This window comes from Suillus discolor (genome assembly GCF_016758755.1).
Source record: "Suillus discolor strain FC423 chromosome Unknown F5147scaffold_115, whole genome shotgun sequence".
NCBI classification, from domain to species: Eukaryota; Fungi; Basidiomycota; class Agaricomycetes; order Boletales; family Suillaceae; genus Suillus; species Suillus discolor.
The window spans coordinates 38,684-56,875 of NW_024541362.1; the positions used below are offsets into that span (position 1 = coordinate 38,684).

At 47.3% G+C, this 18,192-nt stretch overlaps 7 protein-coding genes across 7 annotated transcripts; 4 read left to right on the forward strand and 3 right to left on the reverse strand.

Annotated features, from left to right (window-relative positions):
• Positions 1-189: 189 nt before the first annotated feature.
• F5147DRAFT_726284 (Metalloenzyme, LuxS/M16 peptidase-like protein) lies at positions 190-2,030 on the forward strand. The gene is made up of 5 exons (XM_041439169.1): positions 190-280; positions 337-826; positions 884-1,671; positions 1,729-1,814; positions 1,864-2,030. Exons 1-4 carry the CDS (start codon positions 218-220, stop codon positions 1,810-1,812), a joined length of 1,425 nt encoding a protein of 474 aa, XP_041285756.1. The 5' UTR covers positions 190-217; the 3' UTR covers positions 1,813-1,814; positions 1,864-2,030.
• A 796-nt stretch (positions 2,031-2,826) lies between these two features.
• Positions 2,827-4,497, reverse strand: F5147DRAFT_643916 (kinase-like protein). The gene is made up of 4 exons (XM_041433128.1): positions 3,951-4,497; positions 3,252-3,901; positions 3,119-3,198; positions 2,827-3,068 (listed from the first exon to the last, which is right to left on the reverse strand). Exons 1-4 carry the CDS (start codon positions 4,313-4,315, stop codon positions 2,958-2,960), a joined length of 1,206 nt encoding a protein of 401 aa, XP_041285757.1. The 5' UTR covers positions 4,316-4,497; the 3' UTR covers positions 2,827-2,957.
• Positions 4,498-5,121: 624 nt separating this feature from the next.
• On the reverse strand, positions 5,122-5,984 carry F5147DRAFT_726290 (uncharacterized protein). The gene is made up of 3 exons (XM_041439170.1): positions 5,887-5,984; positions 5,738-5,824; positions 5,122-5,687 (listed from the first exon to the last, which is right to left on the reverse strand). The coding sequence occupies exons 2-3, from the start codon at positions 5,746-5,748 to the stop codon at positions 5,159-5,161; spliced, it is 540 nt and encodes a 179-aa protein (XP_041285758.1). The 5' UTR covers positions 5,749-5,824; positions 5,887-5,984; the 3' UTR covers positions 5,122-5,158.
• Positions 5,985-7,452: 1,468 nt separating this feature from the next.
• Positions 7,453-8,749, reverse strand: F5147DRAFT_726296 (uncharacterized protein). Its single transcript, XM_041439171.1, has 4 exons — positions 8,539-8,749; positions 8,284-8,379; positions 8,134-8,220; positions 7,453-8,075 (listed from the first exon to the last, which is right to left on the reverse strand). The coding sequence occupies exons 1-4, from the start codon at positions 8,610-8,612 to the stop codon at positions 7,556-7,558; spliced, it is 777 nt and encodes a 258-aa protein (XP_041285759.1). The 5' UTR covers positions 8,613-8,749; the 3' UTR covers positions 7,453-7,555.
• Positions 8,750-9,976: 1,227 nt separating this feature from the next.
• On the forward strand, positions 9,977-13,758 carry F5147DRAFT_726308 (ribonuclease H-like domain-containing protein). The gene is made up of 9 exons (XM_041439172.1): positions 9,977-10,531; positions 10,586-10,809; positions 10,857-11,208; positions 11,267-11,457; positions 11,815-12,246; positions 12,336-12,762; positions 12,815-12,910; positions 12,962-13,355; positions 13,503-13,758. The coding sequence occupies exons 1-9, from the start codon at positions 10,094-10,096 to the stop codon at positions 13,592-13,594; spliced, it is 2,646 nt and encodes an 881-aa protein (XP_041285760.1). The 5' UTR covers positions 9,977-10,093; the 3' UTR covers positions 13,595-13,758.
• Positions 13,759-14,097: 339 nt separating this feature from the next.
• F5147DRAFT_587366 (vacuolar DHA amino acid exporter) lies at positions 14,098-16,225 on the forward strand (the record flags this gene model as incomplete). The annotated part of the gene is made up of 10 exons (XM_041431986.1): positions 14,098-14,256; positions 14,318-14,384; positions 14,439-14,572; positions 14,624-14,730; positions 14,777-15,287; positions 15,320-15,473; positions 15,523-15,614; positions 15,670-15,803; positions 15,860-15,992; positions 16,055-16,225. 10 exons carry the CDS (start codon positions 14,098-14,100, stop codon positions 16,223-16,225), a joined length of 1,662 nt encoding a protein of 553 aa, XP_041285761.1.
• A 166-nt stretch (positions 16,226-16,391) lies between these two features.
• On the forward strand, positions 16,392-18,176 carry F5147DRAFT_726313 (uncharacterized protein). Its single transcript, XM_041439173.1, has 6 exons — positions 16,392-16,962; positions 17,017-17,110; positions 17,167-17,348; positions 17,396-17,540; positions 17,592-17,687; positions 17,734-18,176. The coding sequence occupies exons 1-6, from the start codon at positions 16,499-16,501 to the stop codon at positions 17,989-17,991; spliced, it is 1,239 nt and encodes a 412-aa protein (XP_041285762.1). The 5' UTR covers positions 16,392-16,498; the 3' UTR covers positions 17,992-18,176.
• Positions 18,177-18,192: the final 16 nt, after the last annotated feature.

The following is an 18,192-nucleotide window of genomic DNA, read 5'->3' on the forward strand; positions in this document are numbered from 1 at the left end:
TTTCTTGCAATTGCCTCCTTTTCCTCTCTGTCGACGGTAGAATGAAATTAGAAAATAAAATCTATCGCACAATTCTATCGGGTACATGAGAATTCCCAATAAAGTGTCATTGAAAGCGGAAGTTTAAATGTGTCGGGATAAGCCGCGAAACCGAGAACTCCCGAAGAGGTGAATATTTTGGTAAGCGCAGCCTTTCGTTTACTCTGTCCTCTTCGGTATGGTCTCCAGAGCACTGTCGGCGTCGCTAGCCCGTTCACTCAGGACTTCAGCACGCAATCCTGTAAGTTTTCAGGCCTTTCTATGTCGTCACTCTTTGATTTTCATCCCCAACCACAGCGGCCTTTGCGGTCATTTGCGACAGCTGTAAATATTCCATCTCCCATCACCCAAACAACAACTCTCTCCAATGGCCTAACTGTCGCAACAGAGTCTCATCCTCATGCACAGACCGCAACAATTGGCGTCTGGATTGATGCCGGTTCCCGTGCGGAGACTGACAAAACCAATGGCACTGCCCACTTCCTTGAGCATATGGCCTTCAAGGGCACCAAACGTCGCAACCAACACGCGTTGGAACTCGAGGTTGAGAACCTTGGCGCACATCTAAATGCGTACACCTCTCGCGAGCAGACCGTGTACTATGCAAAGAGCTTCCGAAAGGATGTTTCGGTCGCCGTTGATATCATTTCCGATATTCTGCAGAATTCCAAATTGGAGACTACAGCTGTTGAGAGGGAACGTGATGTCATTCTTCGAGAACAGCAAGAGGTCGACAAGCAGCTCGAAGAGGTCGTATTCGACCATCTTCATGCCGTTGCTTTCCAACGTGCGTCTTTTGCTTCGATCTCATACTTGCTTTACACTCATTCATGATCTCTTGTAGACCAACCGCTTGGTCGTACCATTCTTGGCCCTAAAGCCAACATTCTTTCCATCAAGCGTGACGACCTTGATTCTTACATCAAAACCAACTACACCGCCGACCGCATGGTTCTCGTCGGTGCCGGAGGTGTCGACCACCAGGAGCTGGTTCAACTTGCTGAAAAACATTTCTCCTCGCTTCCCACCTCGCAGAACCCGATTCCTCTTGGCCGTCTTGCTCATCCTCGTTCGAACTTTGTCGGTTCAGACGTTCGGCTCCGTGATGATGCAATCCCGTGTGCACACGTCGCCATTGCCGTTGAGGGTGTTGGTTGGAGCTCACCTGACTACTTCCCCATGCAGGTAATGCAGAGCATCATGGGCAACTGGGATCGCTCCCTCGGGGCTTCTCCTCTTCTCTCATCCCGTCTTTCCCACGTCATCTCATCGAACAACCTTGCTAACTCATTCATGTCCTTCTCCACGTCTTACTCCGACACTGGTCTCTGGGGCATTTACCTCGTGTCTGAGAACCTTATGAACCTTGATGACATGGCACATTTCACTTTGAAGGAATGGTGCCGCATGTCTATGGCTCCGACTGATGTCGAGGTCGAGCGCGCCAAGAGCCAGCTTAAGGCCGGTTTGTTGCTCTCTCTTGATGGGACGACTGCTATTGCCGAGGACATTGGAAGGCAACTTGTCACCACAGGTCGCCGTCTCACCCCTCAGCAGATCGAGTCTGCAGTCGATGCTGTGACCACGGATGAGATCAAGCGCGTTGCACAGAAATACCTGTGGGACAAGGACGTAAGAGTTTCTTCCTAAACTGAAGCTGGGCGCATTCACTTAATCACTCCTTTGTAGATCGCTATTGCAGCTCTCGGCCCGCTCGATGGACTTCTCGATTACAACCGCATTCGCTCAGACATGTCGTCCATGACATATTAAAGGTTAGTTTCGTCCATTGTTTGCATTGGATAATGTACTCACGGTTCATAGTCACAGGATGGTCAGGTGTGATTGTTATTGGGACGCTAGCTAGACGATACGCTGTTCGCTGTTGTTCGTTCCGAGTAGACAGCGGAATAAATGACTTTTAATACCAATATAATTTACCAAGAGCAAATCCAATGACAATTGATGGCTGTTCCTGTCCATGGCGAAAATTTGATCGATGATTTCACGTGCAAGCCATCCATCAATTTTTTGTCATGGATTCTAAGCCTATAGATGGTTTGTAGTAAAGTCTAACTTACCATGGGGTGAAACATTTGTACTAGCCAATCGACACTAGTGATCATGGCACTGTGGCGGTGGACAGCACGATTTTCAGCAGGGATGCACCCGCTTCATAACTTCATTCAATGGCCAACGTATCATAGAATGTATTCCCTGTATCCTGTCAATGATAAAGTGAAAAGAAGGCCAAATACAAATACAATACTACTAGTACAAGTTGCAGTAGCCCCCATCAATAGTCAGATATATACTCGCCCGCAAGTCGAGGTGCACCGCACATATTGTTGTATACGCGAAGCAGGAGACACGCACGAGCTATAACGCTCCCAGCCAACTAAAATTGCTCCTGGAACCACGAAAGACTTTTATTCTTCATCAACATCATTACGAAGCCTGCACTTATGGTATAGCCGAACGCAAAGTAACTCTAACGATTCTGAAAGCCTTCCTGTGACTACTTTTGCTTTTGTGGTAGATTCTAGAATGGCATCCCCGATGGCAGAAACAACTTCATCACACAGTGCTCGTGTGGTTACAGCTCTGGTAACGACTCCAGACCACACTAGGGCTCAACCGTATCGACAGTTATTTTCATTTTGCTCAGTTGCTCTGCACCCTCAATTGCAAAGACCGTCCTTCACGATTAAATGGCTGGCTCGCACGTACTACTACTTGCCCTTGAAGCCCTTCGCACGGATCCATTCACGCATAGTCAACCATAGAGTTCGATGTCATCAGTTTCCCATAGGAAGTAGTGATGGATGTTCATGCAGGTATATATATTATTTCAAGTTCAAAACACGGCATCCAATGGCAAACCAGTGCCGAAAGGCCCAAACCAATACAATGAATATTTATACATCAGTTCCGCCTCTGGATATCCCTTTGGGCCGGTATTTCAATATCCACGGGTGTCGTGAGACATCAGTTAATGGGATACGCTCTTCAGGATTATATTTGAGTAACTGCAAGGCGATCAGGGTCCGTAGATCACTGAGTCACGGTGTGTACACACCTGTGTTATCAGGTCTCTTGCCTCGGGAGAGACGAGCGATGGAATTCTGAGGTCGACTTTAGCTATTCGACGGTAAGTGGCTTGAGATACAAGCGTCAGATAAATGAAAGAGTAAGTGCAACCGACTACTTACCGTTAACGCTGCTCCTATCTTCAAATGGAGGATTGCCAACCAAGAACTCGTACGTTAGTACACCTAGAGCCCAGTAATCTACCTTCTCGTTATGTTCCCTTCCCTCGACCATCTCAGGTGGTAGATAATCGAGCGTCCCGCATAGCGTCATGCGTCTATTGCCGGGTGCGTGTACGCTCCATCCAAAGTCGCCGATCTTGAGCTCACCATTGATCCCCAACAACAGATTCTCCGGTTTGATATCTCTATGAATGACGTGCTTGCCATGCAAATAGGACAAAGCATCCGCCATCTGGTCAATATATCTCGAGCTCCGTTTCTCTGAAAAGCTGCCATGTTTGGAGAGCTGCTTGTATAGCTCGCCCTTGCCAGCGAACTCGAGCATGAGGAAGATGCGTTTCTCGTCATGGAAGTAACCGTACAAGCGAAGTACGTTGGGGTGCCGAAGATTTTGTTGAATTTCAATTTCACGTCGAATCTGTTTCTCGACGCGAGACTGGATGATTTCGGATTTGTACAGGCATTTGAGGGCGAGGATGTATTGCGGCTCGCATTTAGTGCGGACCATGTACACGCGCCCAAATTTTCCCTTTCCGAGAGGGCGACCGATTTCGAATGAGGGGAGACTCCACTCTCGAGTGGGACGGGCTCTGAGGGTGATGTTGGTGATGAGATGTCGCTAACGTTATCTTCACTCACCCCAAGACACTAGAATCGAGAGCAAGTGCTTCAGCTGCCTCTCCAAATACCTTTTCACCCCTTTTCTCGTTGTCTAGCTCGAGGCCACCATCATACTTGCCGATGTCAAGTGAGGGCTGGGGTTCCGAAGGAGTTACCGCTTTACTAATTCGAGCTGGAGCGTTTGTATTCGTTTGGTTGCGGAGAGCAGACGGTTGAGTGGGTTTTGCTGTAGGAGGATGGGGTGCGGCATATTTTGTGAGCAGTTTGGCAACATTTGTTTGGGAAGGCTGCTTGGTATGGCCAGGACGAGAAGATTGCTGGTGCTTCTTCGAGGAGATTTCGAGGGCAGCGATTTGTTTGGTGACCGCACCTATTGATGCCATGTTCCGGGGGGACAAGTATACTTTAGAGTGAAAGGCTACAGGTGTTGAAGGGATGCGGCAAAACGCGTGGCCGTGCAGTTATGGAGTTGGTTCAACTTTTCGAGCCCCGCTCACGCGTCGATCACATGATCGATCTTTTAATTTAGTACAGGCCAAATATTCTCTATGTATTTATATGTTGCAATATTGTATTGTGTGGAGGCTAAGCGCTAAGCGCTAAGCCTCAAGCTGATATACAGCTACTTCGATATCGATAGACTAGATTTCATGTCACCGGTTCTATTCGCATGTGGAGCTAGGGTCCCGCTCATGACGGCGAAATACTCTTGAATGGTACATAGTAGTACTGAGGGCGCTCCGCTTATCAGTGGCTATTCAACAGCAAGAGGTCATTAAAGCCCCCTGCGAATAGGACTGTGTCCATCATAGGGTCTCAACCCCAACGGACAATAAACTTGATTTTCAAAATAAATAAAAAAGATTGTGAGCTGAGGAGGAAGGTTGTAGGAAGCAGCGAACTTCTGGGGGTATTCCGCCCTTGTTCCAAACAGTTCGTGAAAGGTGGAACTCTGTTGTGCAAGCAAGTAGACACGGCAAATCTGATATGAAAATACAGCTACATGATAAATAGCTCGACATCGACGGAGATCCGAAAATTTTAAGAAGTCGCTGAAATCTATTCTCAGATTCAATCTCTTAAGTACTGTACTATTTTATCTGAGCTCGTATCTTAAGATAAGTATTATACGACATCCTTTTTACATATAAATATGACGCCACTTTCTGCAAAACATCGTCCTATCAACTAAAAAGAAATACAATCCGTCAGAAAATCTCCTTGCATCAGCCGCCATGCATGTGAAATCCATAATTTGGGCGCACAGCTCCTCTCGTGGCACGCTGGTGACACTCCCGTACATGCCGGGGGTGATTGTCTTTCATCACTATCCTCCCGCAATTAGGCCACAAGCATTCCACCTTGAAACGGCCTTCTTCTACGAAGATCCGACGAAGAGAATTCATGTCGTAAATCCCAAAAGCGCTGTCGGTTTCAGAAACAGCCGGTCCTTCCATGGAAATACCTACGCTGGTTCCTGAACCCATGTCCACAACGTCAAAAGACATGGGAGAAACTTCGACAGGAGCGACAAGTGGCATCGACGGAGATGCGAAGTGTCTGAAGTGTGCATCGTGATGCAAGCAAGGATGAGCTGACTGCAGGTAATGCCTGATAATTGAGATTGCCTCGCTAACGGTCAGCTGTTGACCGTGTACCGACTGAAGGTGGATAAGGTAGGCTTCAACAAAGGATACCATCCGTGTGTCGACCATTGGGGGAGCAATGTGATTCCTGACAAAGCTGTCCCATGATCTACGAGATGGTCAAGTACTGACTCAAACCTTGGAGTGAATGGAACTTACTGATGCTCCATGAAATTTCTTGGTGGAGATAAGCCTACAGGGTAAGCCAATTCTGCAGGCAAAACACCTGGAGTAACATTATCAATGCTGTTGATTGCGTGGTAGGGTGTTAGAACATATCAGTCGAGTCAACGTTGAGCACTACTTACATCACCTGACTGAGAATATCCTGGCATGGGCCAATGGGACTGCCAACAAACCCGTGACTGAAGAAATCATCTGTCGCGCTTGTGTTAATCTGGCAGCTCTCGAGGTTTGTTGTTAGCTCTTCCAACATCCAAGATTGCGAATTCATCACGGGTGCCGGTGATTATTGAAAGGACATCTGAGTAATTTATACAACAGTGCTTTCAATGCCGCGACTGCGGCAATAAATGCAATGATCATCGATCGAAGTCCAGCCCACAGCAACATACCTTAAACAAATATTACTCAGTAATTATACATTATTTTTGCTGAGTGTATGGAGCTCTGGTAGTGACGATGTTGCATGACCTATACTTGTTTTGATTGGTCAGCGTATAATTTGACACTAGGCAGTGGGCACTATATTCAGGTATTCCTGTGTCACCCTCTGACTCATAGGCAATTCCCGGCAATGACTGGGGCATTGAACGCAGTATAGAGAAGGAATGGGAATTAGTGAAAATGTAAATTGAATTCTGGCCTTCGTGGCCTTGAGCGCACCCGAATTCAAATGTCATGTGCTCCCAAATTAAATGCACCGCAAGGTGCCAATCATCGAAGTCAATCAAGATAAATTTTGAAGGAGACTGAAGGCCGTCTTACGGTATTACTTTGGTGAGCGGCTTGCATGGCCACTTGATCCAAGTCTATCAAAGCGCGTCTTAGTAGCTGACCGGTTGCCAAAGTGATGCATCGAGTGTAGCACCGACGGAGTCAGCTTGAACTTGCAAATGACCAGACCTAAGTTACGAATTGAATCAAATTTTTGATCCATAACTTGCAGGACTGAAGCTTACAGAGCGAATTTCCTATGCACTAATACTTAGAATATGTGATTAAGTCACTGAGATCTGAGACTTGGTACCAGTGTAAGCCAGCGGTGCTATCTTTAGATGATCGGGTACTTACACGTTCTCGGTAGCCGACTTCAACGAAGTTTTGTCAGACGCAAATGTCTGGATAAAAAATAATTTGTCAGTCACCTATATGAACATGCTGCGTACGCCAAGACGATCGAAACTAGTAGAAACTGGTAGAAACTGGCAGAAAACCGAAGTTCCTCCAAAGTTCGTCGATATCAAAACACAAGGTTACTTAACCGTAGTAGCGTGATCCCCGACTCGAGACCAGTACTCTGACGTACGTCTTTTGAAAGGTGGAGAATTTTAACGTACTGGCCGCCTTTGTATTAATGCGTGGTTGAGGTGAAGATGAGATATTCTATGTATATAGTAGAATCAATAGGATAACTAATATTGAAGAAGTGAAGTAGACAAAGTAGTGAGACAACTAGAGAGGTTTAAACCGTGTGTGGGAAGGTCTGGCTTTGCTGGACGCGCAAGAGGATACGAAGGGGTCAGTGCGCCGCAAAGCTCATGGGAGAGTTGCGAAGTGGCCGCCCTATCGAAATCCAGATCTCGCTTAGTAAGCTTGACAGAAGCTCTGAAAATTTCAAGGCGCTCCGTCTTCGAAGTTCTCATATTCAATCTTCTATGAAAAACATTAATAGTCTTCTCTTGATCTAAGCGCGCATATTAAGACTTTTATGATATGATGCTACGTTCTATACGATACAAAACATCTTCCCAATCGATTAAAAAGAAATACAATCCGTCAGAAAAGCTCCTTGCATCAGCCGCCAGGCAGCTCATTTGTGCGCACAGCTCCTCTCCTGGCACGCAGATGACATTCCCGTACATGCCGGGGGTGATTGTCTTTCATCACTATTCTCCCGCACTTGGGCCACAAGCACTCTACCTTGAACCGGCCTTCTTCTACAAAGATACGACGAAGAGAATCCATGTCGTAAATCCCAAAAGTGCTTTCGGTTTCAGACACAGCCGATCCTTCCAAGGAAATACCTGCGCCGGTTCCTGGACCCATGTCCACAACATCGGAAGACATGGGAGAAACTTCGACAGGAGCGACAAGTGGCATCAACGGAGATGCGAAGTGTCTGAAGTGTGCATCGTGATGCAAGGAAGGGTGGGCTACCTGCAGGTAATACCTGATAATCGAGATTGCCTCGCTAACGGTCAGCTGTCGACCGTGTACTGCCTGAAGACGGACAAGGTAGGCTTCAACAAATGATGCCATTTGTGTGTTGACCGTTGGGGAAGCGATGTGACTCGTGACAAAGTTGTCCCATGATCTGCAAGATGGTTAAGTACTGACGTACTGACTCGAACTTTGAAGTGGATGGGACTTACTGATGCTCCGTGAAATTGCTGGGTGGAGACAAGCCTACAGGGGAAGCCAATTGTACAGGCACAACACCTGGTGTAACATTATCGATGCTGTTGATTGCGTGGTGGAGGTGTCAGAAGATATCAGCTTAGTCAACGTCGAACGGTACTCACATCGCCTGACTCGGAAAATTTTGGTATGGGCCAATGGGATTGGCAATAAACCCGTGACTGAAGAAATCATCTGTCGCGTTTGTATTAATCTGGCAGCTTTCAAGGTTTGCTGTCAGCTCTTCCAACGTACGATATTGTGAATTCATCACGGGTGATTTTTGAAAGGACATCTTCATTGTTCGGAGCAATTTATACAGCACATTCGATACTCCGGTAACAAATGCAATGGTCAAAGTCCGGTTCACAGCAACATACCTCAAGCAAAGTATTACCCAGTGGTCATACAACACGAGGTTTGCTGAGTGTATGTAGCAGTGTCGGCATTGCATGGCCTGATATACGTTTTGCGTGGTCAGCACGTTATTTGACGCTGGGCACTATTCAGGCATTATATTCAGAAATTCCCGAGTCGCCATTATAGGCAATTCCCGGCAATGACTCACTGGCGCATTAAGGGCACTATAGCGAAGGAACCTGAAACAAGTAAAAATGCATGGAATCAACTGAAAAATTGGACTCTGGCCAGCGTGGCCCCGAGCACACCATTCAACGATATGTGCTCCCAAACCAAAATGCAGATTCGCAAAGTGACGACGATGAAGTCGACCAAAGGCTGTCTTCCGGTTTTACTTTGGTGAGCGGCTTGCATGGCCACTTTGATTGTCAAATGCGTGTCTTAGGACATGAACCGGTTGCCAGAGTGATGCATCCAGTGTAGCATCAACGGAGCCAGCTTCAAGTGGAGTGGAACGTGCAAATTACCACGCCTAGCAAGTACGAGTTGAATCAGATATTTGATCCATGACTTGCATGACTGAAGCTTACAAGAATAGATGGGGTTGATCCTATGCGCCAAGACTCGGAGTGTCAGAATATGCGATTCAGGTCACTGAGACTCACCAGCGTAAGCCCACCGGGAGACTGCTAGCGGTGCTATCTTTAAATAATCAGGTACTCGTCGCAGCACTAGTAGTTCTTGACTTCACTACCACGTAGTGACATTGCGCAACTAGCTGCTTGGTATTGCAAGATGAGAGCCTACCGTCCCCTGTTACCAAAATTTTCAGTTTCCTGGAATTGTATCACTGCAGGGCACGAGTAATCACCGTTCAGACTGCGTGTACAGCCGCAAGTGAGTCAGCCATCAGAAGACTGATGAGCCACAGATATTCATCGTACTAGTATTAGTAGATGCAGTGTAATCGGCACCCCACAAAAGTCGGCAGTCACGCAAATGTCACTGTAAATCACGGCATCTCACAAAGGCCGATTTCAAAAGTGAACTCGGCAACAGTGCAGGTGAGTTAGTATTCGGCATAGGTGAACAAGCATAGTATTTGCTATTTAGCAGTGGATGTACCCACTTGTAAAATCAAGGGGGAGACCGGTGCCTCCCAAGGTCACCGATATAGCGTGTTTAGTAGAACTAGATTAGTCAGTGGCTACTAAACTAAGTGCTTGTCCAAAAAAAAAAAAAAACAAGGGGGACATCCGTGCTAATTGTAGCCAGAGGGATGGTTTCAGCAGGTGCTGACTGCACCAGAAGGGATAAGTAGTATAATAAAGTCGGGTTAACGAGGTGCTTTCTTGGGGGTCGCCTTCCTTCTTTGGTTACCAAAGGGGGAGTCACATACGGTCGGGTGAGCGGAGTTTAAAAAACAGTCGACCGTCCCTTGCCATGCTCCTCACGTGACAATTTTTTTACTGTGTGGAGTCGTGTTCTCCTCGAGGCCCGCCATTGTGCATACAAATCTTTCTCCGACGCACAGCAGGTACGTGAAACTGACAAATATTTCAGTTGCTGTAACACATGGCAAGCACGAACACCGTGGCTGAGCCATCTGCCGCTATGATCTTACCCGGTACATTCTCTGATTACGCGACCTCTGTGCAATCGGCTGCACTGGCTACAACTCGTCTGGCCGCTACTACACTACCACCAGACATAGAATTCCACCGTTCCATACATGTGTCATTTGCTGCGGAGCTTGACTCGCTATCCACCCGAGTCCTCCGGCTTACCAACAGGCTCGTGCGACTTGCAGGCTCTGTGGATAGCAGTGCTGTGGGGTGTGGCACACTAGATGGCGAGGAGGACGTCTTGGACGGTTTCAAATCCTTGATCGTCGACCCGGTGGACAGACTTTTTGAGAGGACAGACATGTGTTTGGATGATTATTTGGGGCGTAAGAAAGAGCCTGCTATCACGGTTTCCGCTCTACCGAATCAGAGCAACAATACATCAAAGGTACATCCGATACCGTTCAAAATTCGTGACTACTAAGTATTTATTACTGCATAGAAACCCTCAGCCCCCAGAGGACGCCTTGACCCTGCGCTACAGCATGCTTCTCATCTACCAAAGCCTCAACTGCTGTTCAATACCAAAGTGGACAACCGGAATGAGTCACCGTATATTCCAGCCCGTACTCTTGAGCACAAGTGGTGTGCTCGTGTACCGCTTGGATACATATTTCATGACCAAGACGAGAGTGGTAGCATGGACGAGGAAGAAAAGCAAAAGCTGTTCGTCCTTTCTAAATTTGCGACAATCGCTATCTCAGTTCTTGCAGATCGGCGCACCCCTATTATTATGAGCTCACCCATCCGACATTCCCTACTCATCTCTTCCATCTAACCCCTACCACCGATCGTCCTGCTTCTCTCGCAGGTACCGACGTCTCGAAGCACATATATGTCTCAACTCCATCTGCTCTCTTGTCGATGGCTACAAAACTCAAAACAGCGAAAGAGATCGCTGTCGACCTTGAGCACCACTCATATCGCACATACAGAGGATTTCTTTGCTTGATGCAGATTAGCACACGCGAGGAGGATTTCATAATCGACTTGCTGGTACCAAGTGTACGAGATTCGATAGGTAACGCACTCGGTGAAATTTTTGCCGATCCAGAGATTGTCAAGGTGCGCTTGCATAATTCGTAGGGGGCAGCTTTGTGTTTCATTTTCTTATGGCTTTTAGGTCTTCCATGGTGCAGAGAGTGATATTGTATGGCTCCAGCAAGACTTCAATATTTTTGTCGTTGGACTGTTTGACACATATCATGCCTCAAGGGTGCTAGACTTTCAGCAGCATGGCCTTGCGAATTTGCTAGAGGCATTCTGCGATTTCATACCTGATAAGCGGTATCAGCTAGCCGATTGGCGCATTCGGTATGTCGAAATTATTTTTGGCCTCTCTTTTTTCCTTCCTCCTCCAAATCACGGGACGGATCGTACCTGGGGTGACGCCCTTGGGTTTGATGCCTACGCTCTTATTGGAATCAACGAAACCTATTTCAGTCAGTCTATCCTCGTCATATCATCAATATTGCTTCACTTTTATCTTCACTTGTTTGGTTTTGTTAGGACCGACGGAACGCTGGTTTTTTGGAACCAATTTGCGTCCGCATCATGTGTGAGCTTCCCATGATGGCTATTCTGTTTCTGTATACGTTATCAACTTTGCGTCACCTCCAATTTGATCCACTTCCTCTTGAGGATATAATAGCTAACTTTCAATCTGTGAAGTCCATTGCCAGAGGAGATGCTCACATATGCACGCTCTGATACTCACTTCCTGTTGTATATCTATGATCGACTTCGACTCTCCCTTATCGAGCGTGCACAGACCATCATTGGTCCAGAAGCATCTTTCTCGACCGCAATATCTGCTATACTCAAAGGCACTATTTCCGATAAGCCAGCGCACGTGCTACTGAATGATGTATTGGCACGTTCGACTCGCACTGCGCTAAGGTTGTATGATCGCGAGGCATACGACGCCGAGTTTGGCGTAGGTACAGGTGGCTGGGATACGCTTGCACGGAAATGGAACAAGGGTGCATTGGCCAACAGTGCCAGCGAGACTAATGGTGTACGAGGTGGTGTAATTGGAGAGATATACAGGGCAGTACATCGATGGAGGGAGGACATAGCAAAGGAGGAAGATGAGAGTACGAGGTAAATATCGCCTCCATATCTGGGGGACCATTGGTTCCACAGAATTGGTGGGCCCCCTCTGCTTATATATTTACTAACCTGGGGTCTAGATATGTTCTCCCAAATCACCAACTTTTCATTGTGGCCGAGAGGTCACCATCCAATGCTGCTCAACTCCTCGGGCTCTTCTCACACGCCAGTGTTCCCCCTGTCCTACGACGAAGAGCAGGTGAACTTGCAGAAGTCATTAAGTCCACTGTGGAGCGAGTGACGTCTTCAGGAGTTGCTGTTGGGGCTGTCGCGACGATCACAAATGTCGAAGAAGTCGAACCAGCTGCCTCGACTGAAGTTGTAGTCGAAGAAACTGCAAAATCTAAACTGTGGGGGTCAGTGAAAGTTTCTTCCTCAGTTGTTCAGCGTACATCCTCTTCCTCTCTCTTCGGCTCGCGGACCGCAGTGGCTGACGAAGGAAGTTCATACTCGGCTTCGCGAAGTTCATTATTCGGTGCCGCACTACCTTCTCGCATGACGCCTCAAGTAAGTTAGCCCACTCGCCTGCATACTTCTATGATGCGATCATCTTTTTCAGAGCTCAGTACCAATTATATCGACCAGTAGAAAGAAATTTAGTGACCTCGTGACACGGATACACCGGACCCTCGTCATTGCACCTAATCAACCACAGGCAAGCCAATCCCTGCATTTCCACATATCTTATCGTCATCTCAATACTTAGATTATCCAAGTCGGTTCTCAGATAGTTTCCCAATCTAGCGTCTCCTCGGGCTCTGCCTCGACCCATCCAGCGATGCCTTTCTCCAGCATAGCTTCAGCAGAAGCACCTGACGGTATCCTTGGACAAGTAGAAATCCCGTTCATTCCTACCGATCAGCGGCAGCCGCGTCTCGCCCCTGTTTCAGATGATACCATTGTAGTCGTGGGTCAGGCCAGGCAGAAGAAGCGCAAACGGATCAAAACTACTGTATTGGACAAACCCCAAACCGGAGATCAGGACGACATGGGTGAGGATGAGGCATTTGATTACGCGACAGTGCCGAACCTACTGGATGATCTCCCGCCGGCTCCTGAGGAGCTCGACACGAGGAAGAAAAAGAAGCAAAAAGCCAAGGGTACGTGATCGGTTATTTTCTCGATCTCCTTTGTTGCAATCATCCAGTATCCCACAATCCTCTTTCACCCACATGTCGCTTTATCATCTATCCCCATCGTCCTTCGGCCGAAGTGTTGTATGCGCACGCTTACCTGACTTGTGGCAGGTACCGGTGTCATAGAGTATGGCAATTTTCGCGCACCACCGCGAGATATGCGTGAGGTTAAGAGTGGTAACAAAACCCATACATTTAGATGACAATAACGTTGTATCTGTGCCTTCACATCTTGGCAGGTGTTGTTTATATGCTATGTCGCTCCTATGTGCGATCTGGACAACGTCACTTCTGCTCTCGTGTGAGTGGACACCATGCTGAGGTCTTTGAGCAGGGATTTCTGTTGTGCTATTGGACTCGACTTGCCGCTTGAAAAATGCAGACCAATATCACGAGGCAAACGCACAATGTGACCGTTGATGCTTGAGTATAGCAGACGGACTAAATCGGCAGTATCTTTGGAAATCTTGGGGCAGACTTGCCTGTAATTTTGTCACAACAATTTCCGGCTGTGGATAGCCAGGCTGGATGACCTTCACGCAAAGGTGCGCACACGGTGTATTTTTCGGCAGCTGCCTTGTCATACCGGCATTGCAATGTACTTGGGAGAGCGTAAGATGACCTTGTGAGTGACTCCTTTGGCTCTATAAGAAGTGATACTTTTTGCGTCGGAGGCTACTAACTTCCACTGCTTCATGTACAACTCATGGCTACTCCGACCATTGCAAAAGTGATTTCTGTGTCCGAACCCGAATCACTACCCCAGAACTCTCATGTCGAACCATCTCCTGATACCAAAGATATAATTGATATAGAACATGTTCCAGTAAACGACGATCCACGCCAATGGAGTTACGCCAGAAAAGTACGTTCAAGACATTATTTGATGCTCTTAATTGGCCAAGTTGACGCTGTATCATCTGTAGACTGTAACTTTGTGTATTGTGTCCCTGGCTACAATGGTGTCATCGTCAGCGGCTAACATTCAAAATCGTTCGTCGCATGTCTTTACCTATTGCATGGTTTTGAGTTGACGTCATCTCATAGCCTCGAACATTCTGATAAGAACAGATCTACATGCAACAAATAATCAGATCAGCTGGACATTAGCGGCGTTTATACTCGTACAAGGCAACTTTCCACTGATATGGAGCGCCGTAGCTGAGATTACAGGCCGCAAGGTTGGTCGCCTTCGTTGATCTACTTAAGAATGCGGATCCCGATTATCGTAGGTCATCTATCTGCTGTCTTCGGGTTTATTTGTAGTGGGGAGTGCTGTCCTAGCACTTTCAAAGACCATCGAAGTGATGATTGCCATGCGAACAATTCAAGCAGCGGGGTGAGCTCTTATCCGAGAAGCTTGAGCGCGGATTGATGTCCTGCAGATCAAGTGCCTTCTTGGCTATTTCAGCTGCGACCCTGGCCGATATTTATGATACTCACGAACGCGGGACCATGATGGGCGTCTTCTATGCTGCACCCCTTTTAGGACCCGCACTCAGCCCTATGATCGGCGGGTTATTGTCGCAGGCCTTCAACTGGCGTGCAATTTTCTACTTCCTGCTGATCTGTGGAGTAATCATCTTCCTCTTCTTCCTCATCCTGTTTAAGGACACATACCGATGTGAACGAAGTCTCACGTATTGCTCTGCCCTGCAACGACGTTCTGCCTCCCGAGAACCCGTTCGGCATCCCAGCCAGTCTACCATCGCAGAATCTGAGTTCAGCAAGAATCAAACACATGACAAGGACCTTGAGAAGCAGTTCCAACTCCCGGTTGTTCCAGAGAAGATTCCAGCGGCGACGCCTACACCAGAGCCGGACAATATTAGGCTATCAATAAGGGATATCAACCCTTTTCCACCATATTTTCAAATTTTATCGCGAAAGAACAACGTTCTAATTCTTACTGTTAATGGCGGGTAAAGGCTGGCTTCCCGTTTTATATATCACTGACGACTTCACTAGGACTTGTCTTTGGCTTTAACTATTGTCTATCATACACATGCGAACGCACTCTCGCCAATACGTATGGTTATGACGCGCTAAGCGTTGGCTTGGTGTTGATTTGCCTTGGCATCGGTGAGATCCTCACCATCTGGATTGCGGTAGAAACTAATTTCTCATTAAGGGAGTGTTGCTGGGAGTATAATTGGTGGACGTTGGTCTGATCGGGTGGTTGGGAAGATGATAAAAGAGAACGGAGGACAGTGGTATGCAGAAGTAAACCTTTCTGAAGCTCTTACACGGGAACTTTTTTGATTGACTTCTTATGAAGATGCGATTAGAGAGCTCAAAACTGACAATGCTGTGGATACCTTTATCTCTCATCGGTTATGGTTGGGCATGCGACAAGCATCTCAACGTGGCCGTCATTTGTGTCATGCTTGTCCTTGTTGGATTCACAACTATGTGTGTGAAACAATTATTTAGGGTCCGGTCATGATTGCCCTGACATCTTCTTCCAGATGGATGTACGCAAGTACGTTGGCGTACCTAGTTGATGCCAACCCTGGTCGCTCGGCCGCAGCGGTTGCCACGAATAGCTCGTTTCGAGGATCACTGGCCTTTCTTTCAGTCTTGATTGCTGCACCGCTCCAAGTAGGTTTCCGTGCTATCAGCCATATCTCACAAACACTGACGCTAGCTCGCTCTCGCCGTAGGACGCTTGGGGAGATGGCATATTATTCACGGCATGGGCTTGCATTTTGGCTGCTGCAGAGTTACTGGTTATAATAGTGGTGCACAAAGGAGAATCGTGGCGCAAGGTACAAAACAACCCAAACCCAAACCCAGAGGATGGGGAAAATGAGCGTAAAATGCCAAGTAAATGAATACTCACGTTTTAATATTGCTAGACAGATATGGAGCATGCAGGGCAAGCCTATATCTAGTCAGCTGCAGAGCGATATATAGAATTAAGTATATATGTACTCACATCTGATTTAAATGAAATCTACTCTGCGTGGCACGTGATCGATAGTTTATGTCTAACGCGTCGCGCAGGTAACCTATTAACTGCTAGGTTTGCTATTTTCAACAAGTACTAGAGTGCGGAAAATTGAACGTTTTAGCCCTGCACAGCAGCTGCGAGCATAACCGTGTTTATGATGATTAGAGCACAAACTATCGTGGCTCGTACACCAAATGCGCTTCTTGCTTCTCTTGATCGTTTTCATTTGCAGTCCAAAGCGAAAGGTGGTACGTTCCTATTTGCTCTTTCCGCTCCCTCAGATGCTCTGTCTGTCATAACATCACATCTAAAATCTCATTTTCCTCGTCATATCGGGTGCCTATCGTCCCCGCTACCGGCGTACCATTCGCACATCATGTGTGCTGTCGCTCTGCTAAATGGGATTACATTCCGATCGACGATTGCTGGTCGCGCTGATCCTCAGGTTGGCCGATGGCACGCTGCAAGACACTCAAGTACACAACAACTAGCCGCAGCACAGTCGAGTGTTTTTGAGGAATTCAACGGAGATGTGGGCAAAGTTAACTGGGAGGATATATGGGATAGGACTGCCATGTCTTCTCAGGAGATGATACCTGTGGAACTGAGAACGGCGAGGTGGGCTTGAGGTTTCCCTGTTTCCACGACATCTTGACTTTATGCGTCCTCCAGACCTGAAGATGTGTCTTCTATACTGTATTTCTCGGACAAAGCCCCGGAAGGCATCGCGAAGGCACTGAAGGCAACTTTTCCCCATTCAAATGAGGTGGGTACATCATAGCATCTGATAGAACAAGATATTTACACGATTCACCCGATCAGCTAGGTTTTTTAGCGTCGTCGACTCCTTTCATCACAGGTCGACCAGTGACACTTTTCCATGATGGCGAGATATACTCAGATGGAGCAATCGGGATTGCGCTTCAGCCTTCTCTAGGTCATACTTCACTAGAAGTCGAATTTCCTGATCTGGTCGATCTGACTCCGGATTTGCAAATAACAAGGTACCATTCCTTCCTCCTGCACCCCGTCGTATGCTTAGTGGTTTGAGCTCTGAGGGGAATCTTATACTCACGCTTGATAATGGAAACCCTACATGCCTCCTCCTTGCTGCAATGAACAAACATGGCCTTGATGGTCGTGACGTCCTGCTCAAGGACGATGAGTTTTATGTTGGCGTCATGAGTGGCGGCAAGGTACGAAGTCTGTGCTTATAATTAATCACATGCACATCGTTATGAACGAAGGTAGAACGGTTGCACCGCATAACCTCGGGTGACCCTTCACGCGGCACCATTGCCCTTGGAACAACGAGTGCACCATCGCAGGGCTCCACCATAAGAGTGGGTCTTTGACATTTAAATGAATATACGTCTAACATTCCGACAGATGCTTTATTTGCCACGGAGGGATGAAGTGACCCTGAACTTAGAGCCAACGCATGGAAACACATCCATTTCATTCATCGCGACACCTGACTCCTTTGGTGATGGTCTTCCATCTTCAGCCCTTGACAACGACGTCCTGGTTATTGATGAAAATTTCATTGCTGGGTCTGAGAATGGTTTTATGTTGAGAAGAGGCGCCAAAGAGGAAGGCTGGATCTGTACATTGCCTGGTGGGCAGGCCTGCCTGCGTTGGACTTGAACCAAGTTGCGGCCGATGTTTCTTCTAGTCCACCTATGACAGAGCCTCCCTATCGACTTTCTGTTTATCAAACTGTTTTTTGTTCTGTCCTGTCATTGTCTGGTACTTCCCCTTTGACGATACCACACGTTGCAAATATAAGCTTAGGATTGGATTAGGAGATTAATTATGCGACCCATGAGAACGGTTATCACCGGATTC

Excerpts from the sequence above, each read along its gene's own strand:
- F5147DRAFT_726284 (XM_041439169.1), top strand. The coding sequence starts at position 218 with ATGGTCTCCAGAGCACTGTCGGCGTCGCTAGCCCGTTCACTCAGGACT. Across the intron at positions 827-883 it reads TCATGCCGTTGCTTTCCAAC|ACCAACCGCTTGGTCGTACC; the intron begins GTGCGTCTTTTG and ends GATCTCTTGTAG. Across the intron at positions 1,672-1,728 it reads AATACCTGTGGGACAAGGAC|ATCGCTATTGCAGCTCTCGG; the intron begins GTAAGAGTTTCT and ends ACTCCTTTGTAG.
- F5147DRAFT_643916 (XM_041433128.1), bottom strand. The coding sequence starts at position 4,315 with ATGGCATCAATAGGTGCGGTCACCAAACAAATCGCTGCCCTCGAAATC. Across the intron at positions 3,902-3,950 it reads CTCGATTCTAGTGTCTTGGG|AGCCCGTCCCACTCGAGAGT; the intron begins GTGAGTGAAGAT and ends CATCACCCTCAG. Across the intron at positions 3,199-3,251 it reads AGATAGGAGCAGCGTTAACG|CCACTTACCGTCGAATAGCT; the intron begins GTAAGTAGTCGG and ends TTGTATCTCAAG.
- F5147DRAFT_726296 (XM_041439171.1), bottom strand. The coding sequence starts at position 8,612 with ATGCAATGCCGACACTGCTACATACACTCAGCAAACCTCGTGTTGTAT. Across the intron at positions 8,380-8,538 it reads TGGGTAATACTTTGCTTGAG|CTGCCAGATTAATACAAACG; the intron begins GTATGTTGCTGT and ends AAACCTTGAAAG. Across the intron at positions 8,076-8,133 it reads AGCAATTTCACGGAGCATCA|ATCATGGGACAACTTTGTCA; the intron begins GTAAGTCCCATC and ends ACCATCTTGCAG.
- F5147DRAFT_726308 (XM_041439172.1), top strand. The coding sequence starts at position 10,094 with ATGGCAAGCACGAACACCGTGGCTGAGCCATCTGCCGCTATGATCTTA. Across the intron at positions 12,763-12,814 it reads CTTCTCGCATGACGCCTCAA|AGCTCAGTACCAATTATATC; the intron begins GTAAGTTAGCCC and ends CATCTTTTTCAG. Across the intron at positions 12,911-12,961 it reads TTGCACCTAATCAACCACAG|ATTATCCAAGTCGGTTCTCA; the intron begins GCAAGCCAATCC and ends CTCAATACTTAG.
- F5147DRAFT_726313 (XM_041439173.1), top strand. The coding sequence starts at position 16,499 with ATGATGATTAGAGCACAAACTATCGTGGCTCGTACACCAAATGCGCTT. Across the intron at positions 17,111-17,166 it reads CTTTTCCCCATTCAAATGAG|CTAGGTTTTTTAGCGTCGTC; the intron begins GTGGGTACATCA and ends TCACCCGATCAG. Across the intron at positions 17,349-17,395 it reads CCGGATTTGCAAATAACAAG|CTCTGAGGGGAATCTTATAC; the intron begins GTACCATTCCTT and ends TAGTGGTTTGAG.